At 42.3% G+C, this 27,286-nt stretch overlaps 2 protein-coding genes across 31 annotated transcripts in view; one reads left to right on the top strand and one right to left on the bottom strand.

The window, feature by feature from the left end:
- Nucleotides 1-15,452, bottom strand: part of TP53INP2 (tumor protein p53 inducible nuclear protein 2) — a 29,043-nt gene extending 13,591 nt beyond the window's left edge. For 9 of the 25 annotated variants that reach the window (XM_070247373.1, XM_070247395.1, XM_023626416.2 and 6 more), the window contains exons 1-2: nt 15,290-15,430; nt 3,492-3,722 (exon numbers count right to left, since the gene is read on the bottom strand). The gene's annotated coding sequence lies outside the window, so the exon portion shown is untranslated. Of the gene's footprint in view, nt 1-3,491; nt 3,723-3,762; nt 3,849-15,289 lie in introns of all 25 variants that reach the window. The other 16 variants (XM_070247389.1, XM_070247381.1, XM_023626418.2 and 13 more) reach the window with 13 other exon arrangements.
- The window catches only part of PIGU (phosphatidylinositol glycan anchor biosynthesis class U), a 114,902-nt gene that overhangs the window by 10,365 nt on the left and 77,251 nt on the right, over nt 1-27,286 (top strand). For 3 of the 6 annotated variants that reach the window (XM_070247371.1, XM_070247367.1, XM_070247372.1), the window contains 3 exons: nt 9,645-9,724; nt 10,588-10,686; nt 25,040-25,104. Coding sequence is in view for 1 of the 6 variants with exons in the window: in XM_001501271.6 (XP_001501321.1) it covers nt 15,524-15,653; nt 25,040-25,104 (195 nt within the window). In the remaining 5 variants the exon portion in view is untranslated. Of the gene's footprint in view, nt 1-9,644; nt 9,725-10,587; nt 10,687-15,455; nt 15,654-25,039; nt 25,105-27,286 lie in introns of those variants that run through there. The other 3 variants (XM_070247370.1, XM_070247369.1, XM_001501271.6) reach the window with 2 other exon arrangements.

Raw genomic sequence — 27,286 nt, 5'->3', positions numbered from 1 at the left:
ATCTCCCTGTGTCTAGACCCTCTCTAGTCTTCAGGACTAATATAATCAGCAGCTTATATTTATTGAGCATTTATGATGTGCCTGTAACTCTCCAAGATGGACATTGTTGTTATCCCCATTTTACAGATGAGGCAATTGAGGCTCAGGTTGCTGAGGCTCAAGATCACAGTGCTATTAAGTGTCTGTGCACGTTTCTATATATTCAACTGTATAGAAATATTGTATGTGCATAATAAATATTGTATGTCAATAATAAATAGCATAAAAATGATAAAGCCTATGTGTGAAAAATGTACAGCATTTTTACCCAACATTAAATCATTTTCTGGAGCAGCAGGCATTCCCATGTTGGCCTTAAAGGGACAAACTGCCATGTTGTGCAGATGGCCACATGGCAAGGACCCAAGGAGGGCCTCTAGAAGCTAAGTGTGTGGGGCCGGCCCTGTGGCGCAGTGGTTAAGTTCGGCATGCTCTGCTTTGGTGGCCCAGGTTCGCAGGTTTCTATACTGGGTGCAGACCTACACCACTTGTCAGCCATGCTGTGGTGGTGACCCACATACAAAATAGAGGAAGATTGGCACAGATGTTAGCTCAGGGCTAATCTTCCTCAAGCAAAAGAAGAGGAAGATTGGCAGCAGTTGTTAGCTCAGGGCAAATCTTCCTCAGCAAAAAAAAAAAGCAGCAGCAGCAGCAGCTGAAAGTGCTCCCTGACCGACAGAGAACAAGAAAATGGGGATCTCAGTAATATGGCCGCAAGAAAATGAATTCTGCCAACAACCTGAGGGAGCCTGGAAGCCAATCTTTCCCAGGTTGAGTCTCCAGATGAGGACACAGCTGGCCAACACCTTGATTTCAGCCTTGTGGGTCCCTGAGCAAAGAACCCAGAGGAGCTGTGCCTGGACTTCTGATTTATAGAACTGTGAGCTAATAAATGGTATATCTTGAGCACCTAAGTTTGTGGAGGTTTATTACACAGCAATGGAAAACTACTACACACATGTCAAAGAAAGTTTCTTGCATGAAAATTGAGGCAGCTTGAGTTACTAACATACTGTAGTACATTTTGTCTTAGGGCAAATAGTTCTGTGAAGCATAGTAAATAGTGTTATAACTGGGAAATATCATTTTTTCTTTTGCCAAAGTCATATAGTTGAAGTCGAGGGATAGCACTTCCTCCAGGAAGCTCTCCAAGATCTCTTTGGGAAGAAGTAACCTCTCCCTCCACAAAAAAAGATTCAAGGAAGGCTTCCTGGAAGAGAAGACACCTTAGCTAGGCTTGGAAGGATGAATAGAAGCTTGGGGCAAAGGGGTTGAAAGGCCTGAAATATGATTTCAAATCAGGAGCCCTGCACCCTTGCCTTGGCTCTGCTTCTGACTTGCTATGTGACTATGTCCCTCCGTGGGCCTCTGTTTCTCTGTCTATACAATGGGGGCATGATGGCGACTCCTTTGCCTGCTCACCTTTTTTCTGCCCCTAAGGAGAGCTTTTCTAAGGAGAACTTTGTCTTGTCTGACTGCTTTCTAGGCTTTGGAGATATAGAACTTGGATAACAGGGTGACAGAGACAGGATGGAGAGGTGAGAGGAAAGAGGGAAGGAAAGAAAAAAAGCTAGGCTTGGGGGAAAAGGCCTAGAGGGACAGTATTTTGTTGTTGTTTTTTGAGAAGGTTAGCCTGAGCTAACATCCGTTGCCAATCCTCCTCTTTTTCCTGAGGAAGACTGGCCCTGAGCTAACATCCGTGCCCATCTTCCTCTACTTTGTATGTGGGACGCCTACCACAGCATGACTTGCCAAATGGTGCCATGTCCCCACCCAGGATCTGAAGTGGCGAACCCCAGGCTGCCGAAGTGGAACGTGTGCACTTAACTACTGCGCCACCAGGCTGGCCCCTAGGGACAGTTTTTGATGGACAGTGACAAGTTTGGTGAGTGAGGGACACTGAGAGGCAGCAGTGGGGCGTGAAAGGATTAGTGAGAACAAAGGAGATTCTAAAGAGTGTTGACATGGATTAGAGACCCTTTGATGTTTTTCAAGAGTTACAAATATTAGATTCATTTTAAATTAGTTTTTGGAGTTGGACTATTGTTCTTGGATTTAGTACATTTTTATTCATTTTTGAATAGGTTAAAATGCATATGATTCAAAATCCCAGAGAACAAAAGGATATAGGTTTCCTTCCCATTTCCATCCCCTGTACCCTCCAATCAATTTCCACTCCCCAGGGGCAAATGCTGCTACCAGTTTCTTGTGTGAATTGTCATAAATATTCTCTGCATATACAAGTATGTATATGTATATATGATCTCCTCCAATTTGCCCTTTATACTACAGTTCTTGAATGTGACATTGAAGGTGCTAAGCCTGAGCCATGTGGGGCCCTGGGGTTTATCTGGGTTATGGGAGCGTTTGGACTCAATGGTGTCTCTGAAAGATTCTGATCCATTCCCTGGATCAAGCTCTTCCTGCTGCCCTTTCCCTTGGTTCTACCCACCCTACCCTCTAGGCCGAGTGGCAGCCTCAGCCCTTCACTATGGCCTGCTCTCTGAGTTTCTCAGAATCCCTCCTACTCCATAAAAATCCTCCTGGCCTGACTCCCTTGATTCCAGCCAAGAGTTTACCACCAAGAGCTTTTGGCAGAAAATCCAGGGATAGAAGCTCTGAATAGCGTGTAAATATTTATTGATCAATTCCCGGACTTGCCAGGGGCCTCCCTGCTTACTCTCAATTTGCTTATCTGGTTTCTGTGGAGTTTGCCATCCCTTTCTGCCAGAGGAATTCACTGGGTCTACTCTAAGCTCCTGGGGGCAGAACCTTACCTGTGAGCCTTAAAAAATGTGCCTTTTGTAGAGAAAGAAACCCTTCCCCCTGTAATGGAACTGCAAGGAATGATTATCTAGAGATCATCTAGTGCCCTGAGTTTACATTTGAGGAGACGGAAACCCGGATGAGTGGGAAGGACTTGCCCAGGGTAACAGAATGCATGAGGGAAAGGACAGAACACGAACTTGAGGCTTTGATTTCCAGCTCCTACCTCTTCCCCCTCTCCTTCTAGAGTCTAAACTCAGCCAACCTTTATTCTCTCAAAATCTAGTATATAAAGTTAACAGAATTGTGTTATATTCATCGAATGGACTACTATTCAGCAATAAAAATGGAGTAAACTACTAATACCGGCAACAAATATGGATGAACCTCAAAATACCACGCTGAACAGAAGCAAGCAGACGCAAAAGAGTACATGCCATATGATGCCATTTTTGTGAACTTCTAGAACAGGCAAAAGTAATGTACACTGACAGCAGATCAACAGCTGCCTGGGGATGAGTGGAAGGACTGACTATAGAGGGGAACGAGGGAACTCTCTGGAGCGATAGAAATGTTCTATATTTGGATTGTGTGATTGTTTACATGAGTGAATATATTTGTCAAAACTCATTATACCTCAAAGTTGCCTTAAGAAGAAAAAAAAGGCAACATTGAAATATACTTACTCAATTTAGTTGAGAAAATACAATGTGACCACTGACCTACATACACAAAATCAACATTGACCAATTCATGTGAGCAAGGCAAGCTCAGCAGTTCATAACCCCAGGTCAGATGTTTTCCATCTTTCAAATGAAGTTGTCAAGATTTTGGTCAGAACATCATTTTCCTTAGACTTTTGCTCAAAAACTTCTTCTGTCATGACAGCTGTTCCTGACTTGGGTTGGATTAGAATGCTGGTGAAAGAAAGAAAGAAAGAAAGTTGGTGACTAATACCTCTTTGCTCTATATCCAGGTGACTTATTGACTTGCCAGATTTAATATTTCTTCTGCAGGGGCCTTCAAAGCTTTTTAGCTCTTTCCTTTAAAAAAAAGTATTTGTACAAGTAATAGTAATCATGGCTAACATTTATTGATTGCTTTCTACGTTTCTATGTTTTCATGTAATATCTCATTGCAGCTTCACAAAGGTCCTGTAAGTGAGCTTCTCGTAATATCCCCATCTTGTAGGTTTGGAAACTGAGGTTCAGAGAGTTTGAGTTACCTGCCCAAGGTTTGCCGGCTACTAAGTAAAAGAGTGGGATATGAATCCTGTCAGCCTGGCTTGAAAGCCCATCCAGCTCTTAAGTGCTATATGGCATTGCCTAGCAACATGACTTATGAGGGAAAGCAAGGCCCTTTTGCCTCAGGATCCTCACTGGTGCTAGAAATTCCACCATTATCGCGTCCTTCCTCACAGTTAAGCACTGCCCCTTTAGATGCCTCCTCAAATATAACTAGTCAAGAGCGGGGAACACTAAATCCCCATACATCTAGTCGAATGGGCTTTTCAGATGACTTCTCTCCACTGAATAGACTGAGAGAGAAACACAGATTGGGAGGTGGGGAAAGGGTGGCGGGGCATTGAAGGGGAAGGACAGAGAAGTGGAGGTCGGAGCAGATGACCCAGTTTTCCTGGGCTGGCCCTACTCGACCTCACATTGATAGGCCCTGTGGAAACACAACCCCATGGTCAATCGGCTCTGGTTCTCAGCCCAGAACACTGGGGACAGGGAGCTAAGTGGGTGAAAGGTGACAGGCGAGGCTCTTTGGAATGATGCCCCGAGTAGCCTAGGTGCCTCTTTCTGAGCCAGGGTGTCCTTGGGGAAGGCAGGTGGAACAAAGGGCATGACATGAATCCTTCTCTCAGAAGGAAGAGGGTCAGCCTCACTCTTTTGCCTGGAGTGGTTGTATTCTAGCCACCTGAAGTCTATTTTTAAAAATTAAAACATAATTTAAAAGATGCAACAGTTTACATAAATATTGTATAAAATCCAAGTAACCTTCCTAATTTTTTTTTTTTTTTTTGAGGAAGATTAGCCCTGAGCTAACATCTGCCACCAATCCTCCTCTTTTTGCTGAGGAAGACTGGCCCTGAGTTAACATCTGTGCCCATCTTCCTCTGCTTTATATATGGGACTCCTGCCACAGCATGGCTTGACAAGCAGCACATAGGTCTGTACCCGGGATCTGAACTGGCAAGCCCCAGGCCAACGAACTGGAACATGCAAACTTAGCTGCTGCGTCACCGGGCCAGCCCCAAATTCCTAATTTTTTAAAAATTACAAACATAAAATTCAAACAATCAAAATGAAATCAACGTCACCCTTGATCACCCCTTGTCCAATCCCAGGGATCTTCCACAACTGCCCCTAATTTGGAGTGTATCCTCCTTTCCTTTTTGTACACAACATATGTACATACATATAGAAAGGGTTTTGTTTCACAGGGCTTTTTGCTTCTAGTTTTAGAATTATACTTTAAAATTTCTATTACTTAATTACAAGGAGATAGTTCAAAATTCCAAAGGTTCAATAGGGACCACAGTGGAAATCAAGTGGCCCTCACTCCCCTGTTCCCAGCCACCTGGTCTCCTTGGAGACCACCTTCAGTTCCAGTTTCCTGTGATTCCTCCCAGAGATATTCTGAGCCTTTAAAACCCAATGTATATATACATATATGTACGTTTCACAGAGAGACACTGTTCTATACCTTGTTTTTTTCACTCTACAGTTTATCTTACCACCCTTATCAGTATGGAAAGCAGCCTCATTCTTTTTCACATTTGCATAGTATCCCATTTATGCATTTATCCCATTTATGCATGATATTTATCCAGCCCCCTAGGGAAAGAAAGGCTGTGTCCAAAATGTTATTATTACAAACAATGCTGCAATTAATATTTTCATCTATAATTTCGCAAATTTATTTGTGAGATGAATATCTATTAGTGGAGATTAGTCAGTTGAGGTTATTTTAAAAGTTTAAATAGCATTTTTAAAGTTGATAGATATTGCCAAACAGCCTTCAGGATGTACCAATTTATACTGTTTGTAGGTTTGTTTGGTTCTACATAAATATATCATATACACCACCCCGCAGACTCACATTTTTCACTGAACAATATGACTTGGAGTTCTACCTACGCCAATACACGTAGATCTACCTCATCAAAAAAAAAAACTGGAGGGGCCGGCCCAGTGGCACAGCAGTTAAGTTTGCATGTTCCGCTTCGGCAGCCCGGGGTTCAATGGTTGGATCCTGGGTGCAGACATAGCACACTTGTCAAGCCATGCTGTGGCCCGCATCCCACATATAAAGCAAAGGAAGATGGGCACAGATGTTAGCTCAGGGCCAGTCTTCCTCAGCAAAAAGGGGAGGATTGGCAGCAGTTAGCTCAGGGCTAATCTTCCTAAAAAAAAAAAAAAATACTGGAGCTGGCTCAGTGGCATAGCGGTTAAGTTCCTGCGCTCCACTTAGCTTCAGCTGCCCGGGGTTCGCAGGTTCGGCTCCCAGGCACGGACCTACACATTGCTCATCAAGCCATGCTATGGCAGTGTCCCACATACAAAACAGAGGAAGGTTGGCACAGATGTTAGCTCAGGGCCAATCTTACTCACCAAAAAAAAAAAAAAAGTCTTACAATTTCCCATTGTATGACTGTAGATAGCTTATTTAGTTGATCACTTATTGATGGACATTTGGGTGGTTTTCAATTTTTTGTGCCACAAACAATGCTACACTAACTATTCTTGTATGAATAGAATAGATTCAGAGAAGTGAACTGCAAGTATACATATTTCAAATTTCAATAGATGGTGTCAAATTGCACTCTCAAAATATTGTGCCCATCCAAACTTCTACCAATGGTGCATGAGAGCTTTAGGTTTACACCTAGAATTGACCCATGTACTTTCTCCTGAATTAAAGCTCAAAGTCCCAGTTATTACTGAGATCATCCAGGCCCTGAGCCCCGCTCTGCAGAATCTGAGTAGACAAGTTGAGTGTTGGGAAGGATGAACACAAATGAGGGGCAGGCTGTCCCCCAGGAGCCAGGCAGTCACCCAGGTAACACAACCCTCTCCAAAGGAAAGGCTACTTTGGGAGAAAGTGAGTCTGCCAACACTAGAGGTGTTTGAGTGAAGGTCTGGTATCAAGAAATGCACTATTTACTGTGTGCCAGGTCTTGGGCTGGTGTCTTGACCCAGAGATGAGTCAGACCTAGTCCCTGACCTCCCAGAGCTTGATACTCCTGAAGAAAATAGACAAGTAAACAGACAGTGACAATTTTATCTACTAAGTATTGAGTTGGACTTCCTGTTCTGACAATATCTGGAACTTCCTGCTACGTAACACATGAAAATGCTGGAAATAAAAACAACAAACATCCTTTTAAAGGTACAACCGAACCTGCAACACTTTGGGTTTTAACAGACATTTGGGGAGATAAAGGCTTGGGCTTACATGAAGTTAGGGGTTGGAACTGAGACCCTTGATGAATCTAGGACCCTTTAAGGGCTACACCCAATGAAACAGTAGACTAGGGAAAAACAAACATCTGACTACTAGCAAAGGAGACAAAAAGGATATGCGTCCATCTTGACCCGGTCTCTGGGCGGAGAAAAGAAACTACCTCCTGAGAATTAGAAACCACATGCCTGCCCTCGAGTCTTGGGTTCGTATTTATATCAGCTGCACAGCTGGGAACCCACAGGGCGGAGAAATTAACATAAAAGGAGACCTATTCCAAAACCATCTCTTAGATGCCTAGCAGAAGCAAATGCAAATCCTCTCTGGATCTCCCCATCCCCCCATTGTAGGCTACACAGAATTCCAATATATAAGGCTCTTCCAAACATTAGCTAATAATCCACAAGGAAGCAACTGATGAAGTACACAAGGAAACAATCCACCATGAGTAAGCTTCAGTAGACACAACAAACAGAGGAATCAGACTCCCAAGAACTTCAGATAACAGAATTATCAGATAGAGATTACTAAGTGCAGGTTAGAGGCAGCTGCTGAGGGTTTGGGGAGCATAGAGAAAGAACAGACTCCCTGATGGAATCAAAGTCTTCATAAAGAAAGGAATTTTAGGGGCCAGCCCGGTGGCACAGCAGTTCAGTTCACACATTCCACTTCAGCGGCCTGGGGTTTGCCAGTTCCGATGGTGGGTGTGGACATGGCACCACTTGTCAAGCCATGCTGTGGCGGGCATCCCACATATAAAGTAGAGGAAGATGGGCACAGATGTTAGCTCAGGGCCAGTCTTCCTCGGCACAAAGAGGGGGACTGGCAGCAGTTAGCTCAGGGCTAATCTTCCTCAAAAAAAAAAAAAAAAAAAAAAAAGGAAAGGAAAGAAAAGAAAAGAAAGGAATTTTAAGAATGGGCCTTGAAGGAGAAGTAGGACTTTGCCCAGTGAGGACAGGTGCTGTTGGAGGTAGCAGGTGGGGCGTACAAAGTAGAATGTACCAAGCGAATGACTATTGATAGTTTACTTCCTCAGGTGCAAATAGTGCAGAAAAGTAGGGGATGAAGGAAGGGAGGAAGGTAGGGGATAGATCATGCTGGTCCTGTTGAGCCATCTTAGGGAGGAAGGTAGGGGATAGATCATGCTGGTCCTGTTGAGCCATCTTAGGGACTTTGGTTCTTAAACTAAGTACAAAGGAAAGCCATGAAGGGTTTTTAGTGAGAGGTTAATGATATTTGTTCATTCATTCATTCATTCAACAATGGGTGTCAGGCATGGAGAACGGGTTGGAGAATGGAGGGTGGCAGCAGGAGACCAGTCAGGAGAGTATAGCAGACACGTAGGTGCGAAATGCTGGTGGCTTAGACCAGGGTGGTGGCAGTGAAGATGCAGAGGAGTAGGTGGATTTGCCTGATATTTAGGTCAAAGCTTGAAAGTGGATTGTATACAAGGGAAGAGTAAGTGGGAGGTGTTAGGGCTGATTTCCAGGTCTTTGGCTGAGCAACTGAAAGACTGGTGGTGCCATTCACAGGGATAAGCAATTAAGGAGGAAGAGTAAGTTGTTGGAAGGAAGATCATGAGCTGAGTTTTAGACATTTGGAGTTTAACGTGACTTTGGGATATCCCTGGTGGTGACGTCTAGGAGGTAGTTTGATCATATGTCTGAATCTCAACAAGAGAAATCTGGGCTGGAAATAAATATCTGAGAGTCATCAATATATAAACAATAATTGAAACTACGAAAGTATATGAGAGTCCTTTGGGAGGCTGAGTTCCATCTCCTGTTGTATTGGTTAAGAGCTTTTGGTTGCAAGTAACTAAGACCCAACTCAAACTGGATTAAACTAGAAAAGGAATTTGATTGAAATGTTTAGCAATAATTACCTTCAGGCAAGGCTTGATCTAGTGGCTTCAATAATGGAACTAAGATCCAATCTTTTCTAATTTCCCCAAAACACTTCCTGGAAGTTGGCTTAATTCTTGACAGGCTGTCTCTTTGTGACCACATGACAATGTAGGGGAACAGCTCTGCCTTGGCACCCTGGTGACTCTGCATATATTCGTTCATACAGGCCACACACGCAAAGGTTTGAAAAGCTTATCTGAGCCTTGGCAGAATGCCTTGTGATCATCCGAGAACATGAGAAGATGGGAGGCTTGTAAGGCATTGAGGCTATTTTCTACTTGCCTTCCTATCTCCCCTGGGAGACTGTCATGAGACAGTTTTATTGCTTCCCAGTTTCTGATTAAAAGACTTTCTGCCCCACCCTACTCATGATGGAGCTACAGAACATAAAACCTGTTTACTGCAGTCTAGAACTGGCTCCTCTTTAACAGGGTACCCACAACTCGTGTTGCAATTATTCAGCCCCTTTTGTTTCAGTGCCATCCTTTTCGGTGTGTGGAACAAGGATCACAGGGAGCTGGCTTGTTCTTCTTGCTGTCTATGTAAGTAACAAACTGCTTAAATTGAAAAGTGGCTTATTGTATCTTTACCAATAGAATCAATTAGGCCTTGGCGTTGGCCTTGCCTTATCTTGTCTTGTACGTATAAGCTACCAGCTGCTCCTAGGTCTGGGTGCTTCCAAGCTCCAACCTAGTAGAAAGAAAAGGAAAGGCCCATTTCCCCAAATGGCTCAATCCAAAATTCTAGAATTGAGTGTTGTTGGCTCTGATTGACCTGGTTTGCTCATCCCTGAACCAATCACCGTGGCTAGGGATTTGGAATGTATTGATTAATTTAAGCCATTTAGGGCCCATTCCTGGAAATGGGGTTGAAGTCAATTCCACTCAAGGGGCTGGTCCCGTGGCCGAGTGGTTAAGTTCGCGCGCTCCGCTGCAGGCGGCCCAGTGTTTCGTTGATTTGAATCCTGGGCGCGGACATGGCACTGCTCATCAAACCATGCTGAGGCAGCGTCCCACATGCCACAACTAGAAGGACCCACAACGAAGAATATACAACTATGTACCGGGGGGCTTTGGGGAGAAAAAGGAAAAAAATAAAATCTTAAAAAAAAAAACAAAAAACTCCACCCAAAACACATGGCTGAGAATTCAGGGTCCTACTAGGAAGGGGAGAATGAATGCCAGGAAGCAATAAACAAAGCCCACTACACTTGTCTCCTTTTCCAGAGCAGGGAAGTTTATGTGTATTTGTGGGGAGGGCATGAGGGTTCTGGAGGCATAGTTGTGGAGGGTGTGGCTCTGGAGGAGGGAGAAGGGTTCAGAGAGAGGAGGCTGGGGAGGGGGAGCCAATCTTTAGCCTTCAGGTTGTAGGCCTGGTTTACATCTTGGTCTTGTTTTCCTAACAGGATGGCTTATGCAACGGTGGGCCTTTGTGGGTAGGGGACAGGAAGGAAATTGAGAGAGCTGGAGGCACAGGGTCCCGGAAACCTTTCCTCAGGCATTAGGTAAGGCCAGATCTCTGGTTCCTTTTGGGTCCTTACAATATCTGGGTCCTAGAGCCGAGGAAGGAGCTGGTATGAGTCTCCCAGTGGGCCTCACCGGAAACCCAGCCCAAGAACAAGAGATAGCTGGTGTAGGAGACAGATGATGACAAACCTAGTTTCTGGGTCTAGTGCCACCACTGACTTGCTGTGTGACCCTGGGCCAGGCACTGCTCTTCTCTGGGCCATAGTTTCCCAATCTGTACAGTGAACTAGATCAGCCCTTTCCTACTTTTTCAATCTTAAGGATGCCTTTAATTATTTTTCCCTACATGACACTGCCTTCCACTCACCCCCATTTGTTGAGATGTTACTGTTTATTTTAAAAGTTTATTGTCTTCTGGTGAAAAACCTGTACAGATCAAGCCAAAGCTGTATCTTTAATCCTTCTTTTTGCTATTATAGCAACCCTGACTTTTTTCACTCTGTTCTCGTGTTTCTTTTGCTGATTTTCTTGAGTTCTTTCCTTCTCACCCAGGCCAAATCTTGCAAATCTATGTTTGGGTTGATTTCTCTTTGCATAATCCAAGGAATTGTAAATTTTTTAAAAGTCTGTTGTTTTGCCATTGCCAAAGTGGGTTCAAATCTGTAGACAAAGATAATTATCTGGTGTATTCTCATACGTTTTGGTTAGTTTTTCAAGAATTTCTGGCTTAGGTACTGTTGCTTTCCCAGGGTGAAGGAAGGACCTCTATGACTATTTGTTTAGGCAGAAACAGTTGCTATGTCATGAACTTCCTTGCCTGGCTGGTTACTTGTGTCATTCATAATGGTGGAAGCCAGGAAGGAAAAAAGCCTTGAGCTGTGTTTAAAGATTTTGTATACTTGTCAACCTGAGATTGTTGCTCTAAGTTTCTGTCTGTCAAATGTCTGTTAGTGAAAGTCTCAGAGAACTGTCCATCAGACCTTTACAGGAGCCAGGGTCTGAGTACCAGGGACAAGATATAGGGGGATTCAGGAAGCATTTGATCAATGCTACCTCCAAAATATCTCTTGAATCCACCCACTTCTCTCTACCACCCTGGTCCAAGCCACCATCTTCTCTCACCTGGCTGACTGGTCTCCCTGCTGCCACCCTCGCTTCCTCCAATCCATTACTCACCCAGGAGCCAGAGGGGAATTTTTTAAATCTAAATTGTGATCATGTTCTAACTCTACTCGAAACCCTTTAGTGGACTTCCCATTGCTCTTAGAATAAAAATCCAACTTTGCATCGTGGTCTACAAAGGCCACTTGACCCTTGCCTACTTCTGCAAGTCTCACCTCTTGCTCACTTCATTCCACACTGGCCTCCCTCACTGCAAGTTCATGGTAACCTCAATTACCCCCTCCCCATACTCGCCATTCACCATTGCCAATTCTTTACATCATTGGCTCCTTCTCATCCTTTAGGTCTCAGCTTAAACATCACCTCCTCAGACAGACTTTACTTGATTACCCAATCCAGTCTATAGTAGATCCTCCATTATTCATTATCATTGCTTCTGGTCTGTTGCCCTCATAGGGCTAATCACAACATCTATTTTATTTGTCTGCTCACTTCTATTTTGTGTAACTTCCTGCTAGACTATAAACTCCAATATGGGAGGGACTGTATCTTTCTCATCACTGTTAGTGGATATTTGCCCTTTTTCCCCATCCAGCATCCAATCACCCTTTGCCTTCACTCAAATGACTTCACTCAATGGCCTTCAGGGTGTTCTGCCCTAAGGCAAGCATAGTAAATTCATCATCCGACTACTCACAGATCCTCTTCTCTTGCTGCCCTACACACAGCCAAGAGGCAGGTAGGGGACCTCATCTCAACCAATCTCATGCTCTTTCCAAGAACTTTGACTACTGAATGGCATGAGGCAAGGCCATTAAAAACTGGCTGGAGTTCACTCATTCCAGCGGTGGTACCTGGTTGACTTGACAGGTAGTTCCTGCCACCCAGGCCCTGTGTTGTTGCCGACCTGGGTCATCACTATTCCAAGTCTGGTTCCTCAGACTTCTCTTTGGCGCTGTAAGCTCCCTCATAGCCTCCTAGTTAGTTTCCTTTGTGTTAAAGATGGCCAGAATCAGTTTGCTATTTGGAATAAAACAAATGTGCTGGATAGACTGTATCTCCACAGCCTAGTGCAGGACGTGGCAATGGTAGGTGTTCAATAAATGCTAAAGGAAAAACTACCCAGGTTTGTGGCTTAAAGCCGGTTACTTAATATCTCAGAGCCTCAATTTCTTCCTCCTAGACAACCCACTTACCATCTGGAATCTCTGGCTTCTCAGGAGAGAAATCACCTGGCTTGCTCCTTTATTATCTCCCTCCTTTTAGTTCTCTACCCTTCCTTCTTAGCTACAACAACAAAACAACCCAACCCAACTCAATCCAACCCAACCCAAATTCCTCTCATTTTCTCAGGCAGAGCAGCTTAACCATAATGTCTGCAGCTAACATTCAGATCCTGGTTATGTCATTTACTAGCTGTGGGACTTTAGACAAATTACTAAATCTGTTTCTGCCTCAGTTTCTTTATGTGTATGTGGTGATGGGGAAATTATAGTACCTGTAATAGTATATATATTAAGAGAGACTAAAACATGTAAAGCACTTAAAATAATACTTAACACATTGTAAGCACTCAATACTTGCTAGCTATTATTACTATTTTCGTCTTTTTGTTGCATAAACTACTGGATACCTATGCCTTCAGGGTAATGTTTTTCAAAGTATGGCTCCTAAACCACCAGCAACAGAATAAACTGGAGAGATTAAGAATACAGGTTCCAGGCCGGCCTAGTGGTGCAGCGATTAAGTTCGCATGTCCCGCTTCCGCGGCCAGGAGTTTGCCAGTTTGGATCCTGGGTGTGGACATGGCACCGCTCGTCAAGCCATGCTGTGGTAGGCGTCCCACATATAAAGTACAGGTAGATGGGCACGGACGTTAGCTCAGGGCCAGGCTTCCTCAGTAAAAAGAAGAGGATTGGCGGCAGATGTTAGCTCAGAGCTAATCTTCCTCAAAACAAACAAACAAAAAAAGTATGGCACAGTGCTCGGCAGAGCAGAGCTCAAAGGATGAGAGCGCCTCTCTCTATTCCTTCATTATCCTCTCTCCCAAGGGAGACCTGCCCCTCCCACTGGTCAAGAATGCTATCAGGTCCAGAGCTGATTTTCACATTCTCCTACCATCCTCCTCCCCTTTTTCCTTCTCTCACCATGATTTGTGATTTTAGTTTTATTTGTGTTATTCTTAAGACTATCACATCTCTTCAACTATTCTCCAAGTTCCATAAAGGCAGGGGGTGCAACTTTGTCACTCCAATATTCTCAAACACCCAGCATAGTTCCTGGGGATATAGTGATCTGTTAAAAATGAACACCTGACCACATCACTTTCTGGCTTAAAATGCTCCAGTGGCACAGGGATTGCACTTTCAATAAAGCTCAAATCCCCAACCATGGAGAACAGGTCCCTACCTGATTAGCCACTATCTGCCTCTCCACCCACAACTTCTACTACTCTCTCCACTTGGATCATATTTGTTTCCTTTCTCAAACACACCCTGCTATTTCCTGACTCGGAGTCTATTCCTTTTGGTTGGAAGCTGTGGTTAGTTTCTCATCTTTTAATCTCAGCTCAAATGTCACCTCTTCCTGAAGTCTTCCTTGACCACCCTCTCCAGTGTTACTACCGCTCTTCCCCCAAGTTATTCCTGATCATGCAACCTGTTTCATTTTATTCACAGATCTGAAATCTCCTTATATATTTATTTAATTTTTATAGCTAATATTTAAGCACTCACCATAAGCACTTTTCATACACTAACTAATGAAGTGGCGTGCTACTTAATGTTTATCAATGGGCTCTCCAAACTCCAAAACCCTGATTTGTAGTGTTTGCTGATTTCTGTGGTGTAAACATTCCCATGGGGAGGGATTTCAAGCTACCAACCTGACGTCACTGAAAGCCGATTTGAGAAGTGAAGGGCAGTAGCACACCATTATACAGTCTTTGCCATAGTCTTATAGCAGTGGTAAATAACCTCAAGAGCACAGATAAAAGTGTAGTAAAATAATTAGGAAATGATGAGCTTTGAGTATTTATTACTTTGTTTTTAATATAACGTATTTAATTGTAAGTTTAAATAATTTAATTTTTGATAATGGCTGCGTTTAAAAGCGACTGGCAAAATTCCTAAGCATTCCTCTATCGTTTCTAGTGAGCCTGTACGAGCCAACAACCAGCAAGCACATATTCAGATAAGGGACCTGAGGCACAGAAGGGTTAAGCAACCTGTTCAAGGCCGCCGAGCTAATAAATCTGTTTACTACTCCAAAATGTACCCTCAGAACCCAGTATACTGCCTGGAATATAGTTGGCGTTCAATAAACAACTGTAGAACAAATTAAACGAGTACATATTTAACACTTTAAAAACATAAAAGGGAAATACCTTAACATTAAAAACATACACACAAGAGTAAAATTAACATCTTTTTAAAACTCGCTCACAATCCTAGGAAGATAACTACCTTCACTTGTCAAATGTCAGCAAGACTTCAGCCCCTGAGCGCTTTTACAACTCACCTGCTATCTAGGACGCGTCACCCAACCTTTTGCAACAAGTTTGAGACGCCTTGCTTTCCGTCGTTCCGCCTGGTTTCGCCGCAAGGCTTACTGGGAGTGGTAGTCCTTAGTCTGGCAGCTCCAGGGACAGCAGCGAGGCGCGCCGGCGCTTGGAACTACAGAGGGTGGCGCACAGGTCGCGAGGCTCTTCCGCTTCGCCTTTCCCTCCTGGCCTGCGCGCCCGCCCCAGCTATCATGGCGGCTCCCTTGGCCCTGGTGCTGGTGGTGGCCGTGACCGTGCGGGCGGCCTTGTTCCGCTCCAGTCTGGCCGAGTTCATCTCCGAGCGCGTGGAGGTGGTGTCCCCACTGAGCTCTTGGAAGAGAGGTGAGGTCACTGGCTCAAGCAGGCGGCTAGGCTCCGCCCGTGCTCTCTGGGCTTACGTGAATGGAAGGCGCGGGTAGTAGCCGCAAACTCAAGATTCTGAGGGAACTGACCGCTCTGGCGTGCTCAGAGAGGGCGGGGCCTGAGGGCGGGGCTGCTGAGGGGAGGGGGCGTGGGACCGTGTCGAGCGATTTGGGCCCTGCGGGCCCCATCGCCCGAGGGGCGGGGATCTGAGGGGGTGTGTCCCACTCCGGTCCTGAGCCGAGGGGCGTGGTCCGAGGAAGGGTCGGGATAAGAAAAGGGCGTTGTGGGTGGAGTGGGATTTGTGGAGGGGATTGGGATTTGCTCCGGGGTCGCAAGTGGTGCTCTCTGGGGTGTAGGATGGTGTGTGAGTCGGGGGCTCGAGTGAGGGGACTAATCTGGACTAAGCGAGGAGAGGGTGTGACTGTGTTTAGACGCCTGTTCTCAGTCTAGGACTTGCAGTGCAGCTTTTCCCGCTGTTTCTTCTTCTTTACCTCCTTCCTCAAACATTGTTTTATACCAGCGCTTACAATGAGACAAGAGTTTGGGCTGAAAGATCCACAGGCTTGTGGGAGAGAGAGACAGTTATAATCATGTGTGAAAAGTGTACTTCCTGTGTACATCTCGTTCCTTGGAGTTCTGACCCTGAAGAAAGTGTCCTTTTCTTTTCCTGTTTCCTAAGGATGAGGGATTTGAGCTAACTCTTGAAGGATGTAGAGTTTGGAAAGCGAGATTAGAGAAAGAGGAGTTCCAGGTAGCAGAAGGTAAACAGGATCAAGAAATATTGAAGGGTATGAAATGTCCAAAGTAGGGAGTAATGGAGGGGGGGGTTAGGTTAGGGCCAAAGTTTGAAGATTTTTTTAAAAGCTTTTTTACTGAAGTACAATAAATATACCATGCATGTATAATAAGTGTAGAGCTCAGTGAATTTTCACAAACTGTGTGTACCCATGGAGCCAGCATGCAGATCAAGAAACAGAACATTCCCAGCACCCCAAAAGTCCCCTTTGTGTCCTTGAACTTTAAATGCTAGAGTTTTGATATTATCCCGTAGACATTTTGCAATGGGGAATGGCATGATGAATGGGTGTTTTGTGAGTAATTAGCACTAAAATTTCTAAAAATACTTACTATGTATCAGAGACTGTGGTAAATCTCATTTTATCCTCCAGTTTTTCTTTTTTCTTTTTTGAGGAAGATTAGCCCTGAGCTAACATCTGCTGTCAATCCTCCTCCTTTTGCTGAGGAAGACTGGCCCTGAGCTAACATTCGTGCCCATCTTCCCCTACTTTATATGTGGGATGCCTACCACAGCATGGCGTGCCAAGCCATGCCATGTCCGCACCCGGGATCCAAACCGGCAAACCCCAGGCCACCGAAGCAGAACATGCGCACTTAACTGCTGCGCCACTAGGCTGGCCCCTGTCCTCCAGTTTTTTTGTGTGTTAGATGGTGCTATTTTCCCCATTTTACAGATGATGAAACTGAAATTTAGAGGAGTTAAGTAATTTCGCCAAGTTTCCCAGTTAACAAATGGTAATAAAGGTAGTAGTAATTCATATGTGTGATGGTGAGAGCTTAGACTTGATATCTTTGCGTATAATATTTGCATAGAATTATTTGTTGAACAAACTGAATTGTTTGTTGAAGCCACTTGGTTCCTGCTTTCTTCTGGATACTAGAAAACACAAGACAGTATTAGGCCTTCCTTCTTCTGTTGTCTTAGCACGTTATACATACCTCTATTAAGAGCATTTCTTATTTTATATCATATTTGTTCATATCCAGTTTCTCCACTGTACTGTGAGCTCCATGAAGCCCAGGACTGTTTTATTCATTCCTGAATCCTTTGTGCCTGGCATAGAGTAGTTGTATAGTTACTGTTGAATAAGTACTGAAAAAAAGAAAACCTAAGATCTGGTTACTTATAGGATAGACAGGGTAAAGGATCCAAAGATAAGGCAATGTGGGACAGTGATTAAGAGCACAGGGTCTGGGATCTCAAAATGGGCTTGAATCTTTCTCTGCCTCTGCCACTCACTATCTATGTGACCTCTAACATCAGTTTTCTTATCTGTAAAATATGAAGTTATAATATATACCCCATTAAATAAGATAATCCATGTTGAAGCTCTTAGTACAATAATCAAAGCTAAAATGACTAATTTTAATATTTTGAGTTTAAATAATAGGGAGAACAGTGGTGATATTGGCTGAAATAGATGAGTCAGAAAGGACAGCAGTGAGCGTTTGCTGTGTGTATAAGGTGATAGTATGATATTCAAAGGTTTAGGCCTGGAGCTTGGGAGCCAGTTTCAGCTAGAGAGAGCGATGTGGTAATCACCCACCTGGATCTGGTTAAGTCAGGATAACTATTTGTCCCATTTGGGAGAGAGGGGTACAACGTCTATAAGTATCACTTGTCTTCAAGGTATATTTTAAGATGGGATATTTTAAAAAGCAGATGATTGTGTTAAATTCTAAAAGGCAGACATTTAAAAATATTGAAGTAGGAGTCCTTCTGGTTTCACATGACATTTTGAGTTTTTTGAGTGACCAGTTCTTTGGATGAAGGGCCTTGGATCCAAATAGATTTTGATTGGCTGTAATCATGGACTGATTTTCCATGGGAATAAGTGAGAAGTTGTACACTTGGAGGGGATGGTTCTTGTCTCCAAATATCCGAAGGGTTTTAAATGGGTTGTCAATTTTTTTATGTGAAGATGACAGAATCCAACTCAAACTGTCCAAATTATAATAAAAAGTGAGCTTATTGGCCTACATAATGGAACTATCCAAGGGTAGGTCCTGACTTCAGGCCTAGCTGGATCCAGAGACTCAATGATTTCCTCAGGATTAATTCTTTTTCCATCTTAGCATTGACTGCATTCAGGAAGGCTCTTCCCAGGTATTGGCAAGATTAGCCACTAATAGCCTCCACCTTTTAAATGCTCACGGTGTCAAGTCCAGTGGAAAGAGGGTGACTCTTCTTAATAAGCACAACAAAAGCCTTGGAATTGAGCCACATTGAACTTATTTGGGTAATACACCAATTCTTAAATCAATAACTGTGGTCAGTCTGGGTCATGTATCTATATCTTCCTCTTTGGAGAGGGGGCAACCTCCCAAACCATGGAAGAGGGAGGTATTCCATAGGAAAACTAGAGTGCTCTTACCAGAAGAGGGGGAAATTGATGTTGGGCGGTGAAAATAACAGATATCCATTATGATAGGAAGAGATCTTTTTTGTGTCACTCATTTCTACAGACCCATCAGTTTGATAGTCTAATTAAAATGTATACAGATTTCCTACTTGACAAAATATAAGCATGTGCTTTTCTGTCCAGTAAAAATAGTAATAATTAACAATGCTGTAATGCTTTCTACATGCCAGGCACTGTTCCAGGCACTTTAGGTATGTTAAAAAACTAATTTAATCTCTACTATGGCCCTGTGATATAAATACTATTGTTAACTTGATTTTATAGATGAGAAAATTTAAGCAAAGAGAGGTTGTCACCTGCCCAAAGACACATAGTTGATAATGTTTTATGTGACTAGCTAGCAATCTTTAGGCATGGTTGTTCCACCAGAGTTTACTGTATACTATCTTGTGTAGAAATCCATCAGGAATCATTTTGGAACCTTTCTGTGATACTTTGGCATTTCCTCAGCCTTTGACCTAAAGATTAGAAGTTAGTATGGGCTTAGCTTCTTGAGTTGAGGGTAGATCCCAAGCTATTAGTTTGGGCTTTTTTAGAAACCCACCTCCTGTGCAGCTATGAGAGTCAGGGTCAGGAGGAACACTCCTGATAGCACTACATAAAAGAACAAAAACCTTTTATTGTTAAACTTTTCCATATGCCCCATCTCAATCATAGTTCCCTTACCCCCTTCATAAGGAACCATTATCCTGACTTTTGTAATAATGACATCTTTGCATTTTTTTTTGTTTTATTAGCCAAATGAGCATCCCTAGACACTATAGCTTAGTCCTGCCCTTAAAAAAGTTTTTGGGTTTTTTTTCTGCGTTTTCTCCCCAAATCTCCCCAGTACATAGTTATATATATTTTTTAGTCGTGGGTCCTTCTCGTTGTGGCATGTGAGCTGCCACCTCAGCCACGAGGCCAGCCCCTAAAAAAAGTTTTTATATGTCTTTTAAGTCTCCCTTAATCTTTAAGGTCCCTGTTTATCCCATCCTTTTCTGTTTTACTTATCTGGTGAACCCAGACTGTTTGACCTGTAGAGTTTCCCATAGTTTGGATTTTCATGATTGTGTATTCATCGGACAGTATAAAATGTTCTTGTGTCCTCTGTATTTCCTGCAAATTGGCAGCTGGATCCAGAGACTGGATACCAGTACTTTTTTGTTTGTTTTTTTTAGCTTTTATTTTTTTATGATCATATTTTAAGACTAACACTTGGAATAGTGTGGTATGTGGCAATTCACTATGGCTTTGACGATTTTATTTTATTTATTTATTTTTTTAAAGATTGGCACCTGAGCTAACAACTGTTGCCAATCTTCTTTGTCTTTTTTTTGCTTTTTCTCCCCAAATCCCCACCGGTACATAGTTGTATATTCTAGTTGTAGGTCCTTCTAGTTCTGCCATGTGGGACACCGCCTCAGCATGGCTTGATGAGTGGTGCTAGTTCCACGCCCAGGAACCCAACAGGTGAAACTCTGGGCTGCCAAAGCGGAGTGCATGAACTCAACCACTTGGCCACAGGGCTGGCCTCCTTTTCTTTTTTAGCTTTTTATTTGAAATGATTTTAGACTTACAGAATATTTGCAAAGATAGTACAAAGAGATCCTGTAAACCCTTCACCCACCTTCCCCAAATGTTAACATCCTGCATAATCATGGTACAGTGATCAAAACTAAGAGAATAACATTGATAAAATACCATTAACTAAACTATAGTTGTTATTCAGATTTTCCCATTTTTTCCACTGTTTTATTTCTATTCCAGGATTTGATTCAGGATCCTATATTGTATTTAGTTGTTGTGTTTCCTTATTCTTCTCCAATCTGTGATGGTTCCTTAGCTTTTCCTTGTCTTTTATGACCTTGACACTTTTGAAGTGTACTGGTCAGGTATTTTGTAGAATGTCCCTCAGTTTGGGTTTGTCTAATGTTTTCTCATAGTTAGATTGAGGTAATGGATTTGGGGGAAGAATCCCACTGAAGTGATGTGACCCTCTCGATGCATTGGACCGGGGGTGCAGCCCATTGAAAAGTCTTATTACTGGTGATGTTAATCTTTTTTTTTTTTTTTAAAGATTTTATTTTTCCTTTTTCTCCCCAAAGCCCCCTGGTGCCTAATTGTGTATATTTAGTTGTGGGTCCTTCTAGTTGTGGTACATGGATGCTGCCTCAGCACGGCTTGATGAGCAGTGCCATGTCTGTGCCCAGGATTCAAACTGGTGAAACCCTGGGCCACCAAAGCAGGGCGCACGAACTTAACCACTCAGCCACGGGGCCGGCCCCCCGGTGATGTTAATCTTAATCTCTTGGTTAAGGTAGTATCTGCCTGGTTTCTCCACTGTAAAATTACTATTTTCCCTTTTTAATTAGTAAACATTTGAGGGATATACTTTGGGGTCTGTAAATATCCTGTTTCTCTTTAAGTTTTTGCCTACTGCTTTTTGCATTTATAGGTTGATCTTGCTTGCTGCAGTCATTACTGTGGTGTTTTAATGGTGACTTTTCTATTTTCTTCATTCCTTCTCATTTATTAATTGGAATTCTTCTATAAGCAAGAGTTGTCCTTTCTTATTTATTTATTTGTTCAGTCATTTATTTATATCAGTATGGACTCATGGGTGTTTATTTTATTACTCAAACTATTTCATTGGGACCCCTTTCAGGTTGACTCCTTTGTCCTTTTGACATACCTCCCTCCCAACTTCTTTTTTTTTAAGCACTTCATTAGTTTCTGGAATCACAAGATGCTCCAGGCGTATCTTATATTTACCTTGCGCCATCCCTGGAATCAGCCGCTTCTCCAGGAGCCCTGATTTCTTTTATTGGAGAATGTTGTTTAGAAACCAGGATCTGGGTGCTAGATGTGTTCATTGCTACTGGGATGATACTGTTTCTTGGGACCTCTGGGCTAGAAATATAAGAATACTACTTCTTTTGAAAAAGTTTAATGCATGCCCTTCTTGATATCGGAAGCTGAAAGACATTGTTTGTCTTATACTAGATGATATGCTTTTGTTATCATCCATAGGAAAGGTACATCAAGGTAACTAAGAATTCTTGCTCCGTAGGATTTATCAGTTAAGAGTTGAGAGACTTTATAAAAAAAAAACAACATGTTTTAGAATTGTTGGTCATCATTAATTAGCTTTTATGGTCAAGTATTCTTTTTTTTTTTTTAGGAAGATTAGCCCTGAGCTAACATCTGCTGCCAATCCTCCCCTTTTTGCTGAGGAATACTGGCTCTGAGCTAACGTCTGTGCCCATTTTCCTCTACTTTTTTTTTTTTTTTAGTATGTGGGATGCCTACCACAGCATGGCTTGCCAAGCGGTGCCATGTCCGCACTTGGGATCCGAACCGGTGAACCCTGGGCCACCGAAGTGGAACCTTTGAACTTAACCACTGTGCTACTGGTCCGGCCCCTATGGTCAACTATTCTAAACCATTAATTGGGGCCAGCCTAGTGGCATAGTGGTTGAGTTCACGTGTTTCACTTTGGCGGCCTGGGGTTGGTTGGTTCAGATCCTGGGCATGGTCCTATACTCCGCTCATCAAGCATGCTGTGGCAGCATCCCACATACAAAATACAGAAAGACTGGCACAGGTGTTAGCTCAGGGACAATCTTCCTCAAGCAAAAAGAGGAAAGATTGGCAAAGATGTTAGCTTAAGGCCAGTCTTCCTCAGCAAAAAACTTTTTAAAACCCCATTAATTATTGGATAATAGTCTCGTGAGGCAGAAATGTTGTTCAGTTGCTCTGGTGTACTTTTCACAGGTTTTATTTTGGGGTGGGGGTACTCTAGGAAAAAGAATGGCTTAAAGCTATGGATTCTTTGTTTTTTTTAAATTGAGGGGTTTTTTGGTTTGTTTTTTTCCCCAAACAGGCATTTTGTGAAACCTACATTAAAATGTCTCCAGCAAAATATTATTAGAACGTTATTATATATAGTAGAATTTGGGGGCCCTGATTATTCTTTTATACATAGAGTGGCTTCACTATTATAGTCTAGAAGATTTTGGTACTCTATAGCTCAGATGTCCCCAAAGGCCCTGCAGACCATGCCAGAGTTTTCAATCATGTGCACCAAGAAAAGAACATTGTGAGAAGTTTATCATAAAGCTAAACGTATTCAAGTAAAAATATTGTGAGCTTATGCTCCTCCTATACTTTTTAATGTTATAGATGGTAGTAGTAAATGATGGTTTTTGGGTTTTGCAAAAATGTTTTTACATGAGGTTGACTCTTCCCCCGGATCAATTATCTATTAAGTAATGTGGAATGTGAGACCACATTCCAGCCACTTGCCAGAGAACACATTAACGAATTCAACGGTGTACAATATCTAGCAAAAGCGTATCTGAGAGAAACTGTATTTTAGACAATTGCCTGAAAGGTGTGCAGTCTGTTCCTCTAGCTATTAAAATCAAGACTCTCCCTCTGGATCAAACCAGTAGAGAGTGATGTTCCTGGACAGCATCTTACTGGTCCTCTGTAGAGTTGCTTTTACTGCTCTGTGGTAGGATGCCATTGGCTTAGACTCAGAGCTGCTTTGTGAAGTGGCCTGATGAATCATCTCCTTGGGTCTCTGGTAGAACTTTTAGAGTGGAGAGTTTAATGGTTGTGTCACACTGCAGCTTCTTGATGTGGCTCCTTGAGGGGAGTTTCTTTCTGATTCTAGTATAAGGACCAGCACAATTGTCTGGAGCAATGGGCCATGTTTTATTTTATAGCCACCATGAATTGTGTAACTGATTAGGTTTACTTCTAAGGTAGCTCTATAAAGTTTAAAGCCATATTTATGGCCCACTCATTACAAATATATAGTTTATTTTGAGCAAGCTTTGTAACTTTGATTTTTTTAAAAAAAATTTTTGAGTTGGTAATTCAGTCACTCATCAAAAATCAAAGGTGCAAAAGGCTATATAATTTAAAGGTGACTTTCCACCACTTTCCTATAACCACCTAGCTCTCTTGCTGGAGGGAACAGTTTCTTCTGTATATTTCTGAGATATTTTTTGCATTTATAAGCTTTTACACTTTTTAGGTTTTTGTGGCTTTATCTTTTTTCTTGTCCTTTGTCACTCACTTTCTTTTAAAATTAATTTTCCTATTTCTTTTTAATAATTATAAAATAATACATGCTCACTGCTAAAGGTTGAGAAAACGAAGAAAAGATAAAAGAAACTAAACATCTTCTGTAATCTTATCACCCAGAGATGGTCACTGTTGACATTTTTTGTTTATGTTTATTTATTTTATTTAATGTTTATGTTTTATGTCTATTTTGAGACATTTCTCATTAACACATATTCGTTCTCTCTCAAATAATTAAATGAATAAATGCTTACAAATATTTAAAATAAAATTCAGTGATTTTTCTGGTCTTTTTGAGGAAGATTAGCCCTGAGCTAACATCTGCCACCAAACCTCTTTTTGCATCTGTGCCCATCTTCCTCTATTTTATGTGGGAGGCCTGCCACAGCATAGCTTAACAAGCAGTGCGTAGGTCCACACCCAGGATTCGAATTGGCGAACCCCGGGCCGCTGAAGCAGAATGTGCAAACTTAACCGCTGCACCCCAGGCCAGCCGCATTCCATCATGTTTTACATGCTGTATTATGACCTGCTTTTCATTTAAGAGTATTTCGTGGACATCTTTCCTTCAGTAAATATATTTCTGTAGTATACTTTTTTATTTTAACTTTAAATTTTCAAATAATTTTAGATTTTCAAAACAGTTGCGAACATAGTAAATAGAGTTCCTGTTTACCCTTCACCCACCTTCTTCTAATAACATCCTATATAACCATAGTACAATGACTTACACCAGAAAATTAACATTGATAACAGTACTATTAACTACAGACCTTATTAGGATTTTTCCAGTTGTTCCACTGTCTTTTTTCTGGTCCAAGATCCAATCCATGATCCTACTCATAATGAGTGCTGCCTTACAATGGAAAGGGATACTGTGTATGGAAGAAAGTTTCCCATTATCTGAAATGTTCAAATCAACAGTTAAAGCCACTTCCTGGGGATGAGGTAGAGAGGTTAGATAAACTGTAAGGCCTTTGTTGGTCCTGGCAGTATCTAACACTTTGGTTTATGGCCATCTGCATATGTCTTTAAAGTAAGAGTGAACTTGGATGTCTTACTTTTCAGTGGTTGAAGGCCTCTCACTGTTGGACTTGGGAGTGTCGCCATATTCTGGAGCAGTATTTCATGAAGTAAGTGTTCTTGTTTTCTTTTCTGGGTACTAAGAGTAATTTATAGTCACAGATACCAAAGCCTAACCTTTGTTTAGTATGAACATTTAAAAAGATCTAATTTTGAAAATCATATTTAGAAACAGCCCTTTTTTAGATGTCCTTCACATAAGAAGGAAATTTCACAATTGCAGTGGAAAGGATCCAGATTAAGATTGTAATTTGGGGAAGCAGATGAGACTTCTGTAAAAGTTACCATTTTTAATGGCAAATAAATTGTAAACAGTTCCCAGTCCATGAATGCTAATTGGCATGTAATTGGTTCTTTGGGACATGCTTTTCCATGAAAACTGTGGCGGCAATGTTGGTTTCTTAGAAAGCCCACAAAAGCCTTTTTAACTCATAAAATTAGTTCTTAAGAATAATAAAATCACTCTTAGGTCACCATCATCTCTTTCTTGGGTTACTGCAACAGCTTCCTGCCAGTTCTTTCTGCATTCTGTCTTGCCCCTTTACTCCTTACTTTGCTCAGAGCCATCTTTCTGAAATGTGAATCTGGTTTTGTCACTGTCCTGCTCAGTCCCTTTGAATGCTTGCCACTGACCTCAGGATAAAATCCAAACACATTAGATTAGGAGGTATAAAGCCCTGTGGGCCCTGCTCACCACATCAACCACATTTCTTCCCATTCTCCCCTTCCAATTCTTTTTTTTTTTTTTTTTTTTTAAAGATTTTATTTTTTCCTTTTTCTCCCCAATGCCCCCCGGTACATAGTTGTGTATTCTTCGTTGTGGATTCTTCTAGTTGTGGCATGTGGGACGCTGCCTCAGCGTGGTCTGATGAGCAGTGCCATGTCCGCGCCCAGGATTCGAACCAACGAAACACTGGGCCGCCTGCAGCGGAGCGCGCGAACTTAACCACTCGGCCACGGGGCCAGCCCCATCTCCCCTTCCAATTCTTATTGCCCATCTCATTTTAAAGTAGAAGTCTTCTGGGGCCGGCCCGGTGGCACAGTGATTAAGTTCGCACGTTCTGCTTCGGCGGCCTGGGGTTTGCCGGTTCAGATCCCGAGTGTGGACATGGCACTGCTGGGCAAGCCATGCTGTGGTAGGCAACTCACGTATAAAGTAGAGGAAGATGGGCATGGATGTTAGCTCAGGGCCAGTCTTCCTCAGCAAAAAGAGGAGGATTGGCAGTAGTTAGCTCAGGACTAATCTTCTCAAAAAAGAAAAAAAGTAGAAGTCTTCTAATTTGATAATTTAGTCCCTAATTTTTACAGTTGTCTCCCTCATACCTACTTTGAGAACAGTCTTTTTTTGGTTATCTAGTTTTTTGAAAGCTTTTTTGAAAAAGTTTTTTGAAAGTTTTTTGAAAGCTTTCAACTTAGTTTTCATGGTGATAACAACTGTCTTTTGCATTGATATTTCATTATCTTTGTATTACTATCTAATTGAAGGACAGTAACAAGAACTACCAGCAGAAACAGGTTGGGAGTAATTTATGAGACTCTTAATAAGCACACAATTCAATTACTGAGAACAGATTGTGTGGGCATACCAAAGAGTAGCCCATTAGCCATGAAGGCTTAGTGTGCTGTGGACCTTGGGCAGTATGTTTTCCCCATGAGAGAGTTCTGACATACTTTCATTATGCTTCAGCACCATATTTTCTATTACCTTTGTGTGTTTGCTCCTATCATCTCCTTACGGAGTTCCATTCTTCCCTCTTTTTGTTGTTGGTTCTACTGTTCAGATATTAGCTTAAGTTTTACCTCTTCCAGGAAGCCATCCCTCATCACCTTAGATTAGGTTAGGTGTTCCTCCTGTATCTTCAAAGCATCTTGTGCTTATCCTTTTCATGGGTCATATCACACTCTTGAAATTGCCTCTGTACTTGTTTTATCCATTATGATATATGCTCCTCAGAACAAGTATTGGCACCTTTTCATCACTTATTCCTAGTGCCTAGCTCTATATCTGCCTGTGTATTCCAGTCCCTCCCTTTCTTCTCTCTTTTTTTTAATAAAAATTTGTTAAGTAGGTACCAAATGCCAGCTATGCTGCAAGGCACTAGGGATACAGAACAAGGTACAGTCCCTGGCCCCATGGTACGTATATTTCTCAGAGAAACAGACAGTAAGTTAGTAAAAAAGAAACAGGTTTCAGAGCAAAGAATATCACCAAGGATAAGGAAGGTCATTTCA

The sequence above is a fragment of the Equus caballus genome, chromosome 22 (assembly GCF_041296265.1).
Source record: "Equus caballus isolate H_3958 breed thoroughbred chromosome 22, TB-T2T, whole genome shotgun sequence".
NCBI classification, from domain to species: domain Eukaryota; kingdom Metazoa; phylum Chordata; class Mammalia; order Perissodactyla; family Equidae; genus Equus; species Equus caballus.
The sequence above is the reverse complement of the archived record's forward strand: the minus strand, read 5'-3'. Positions and strand labels throughout refer to the sequence as shown.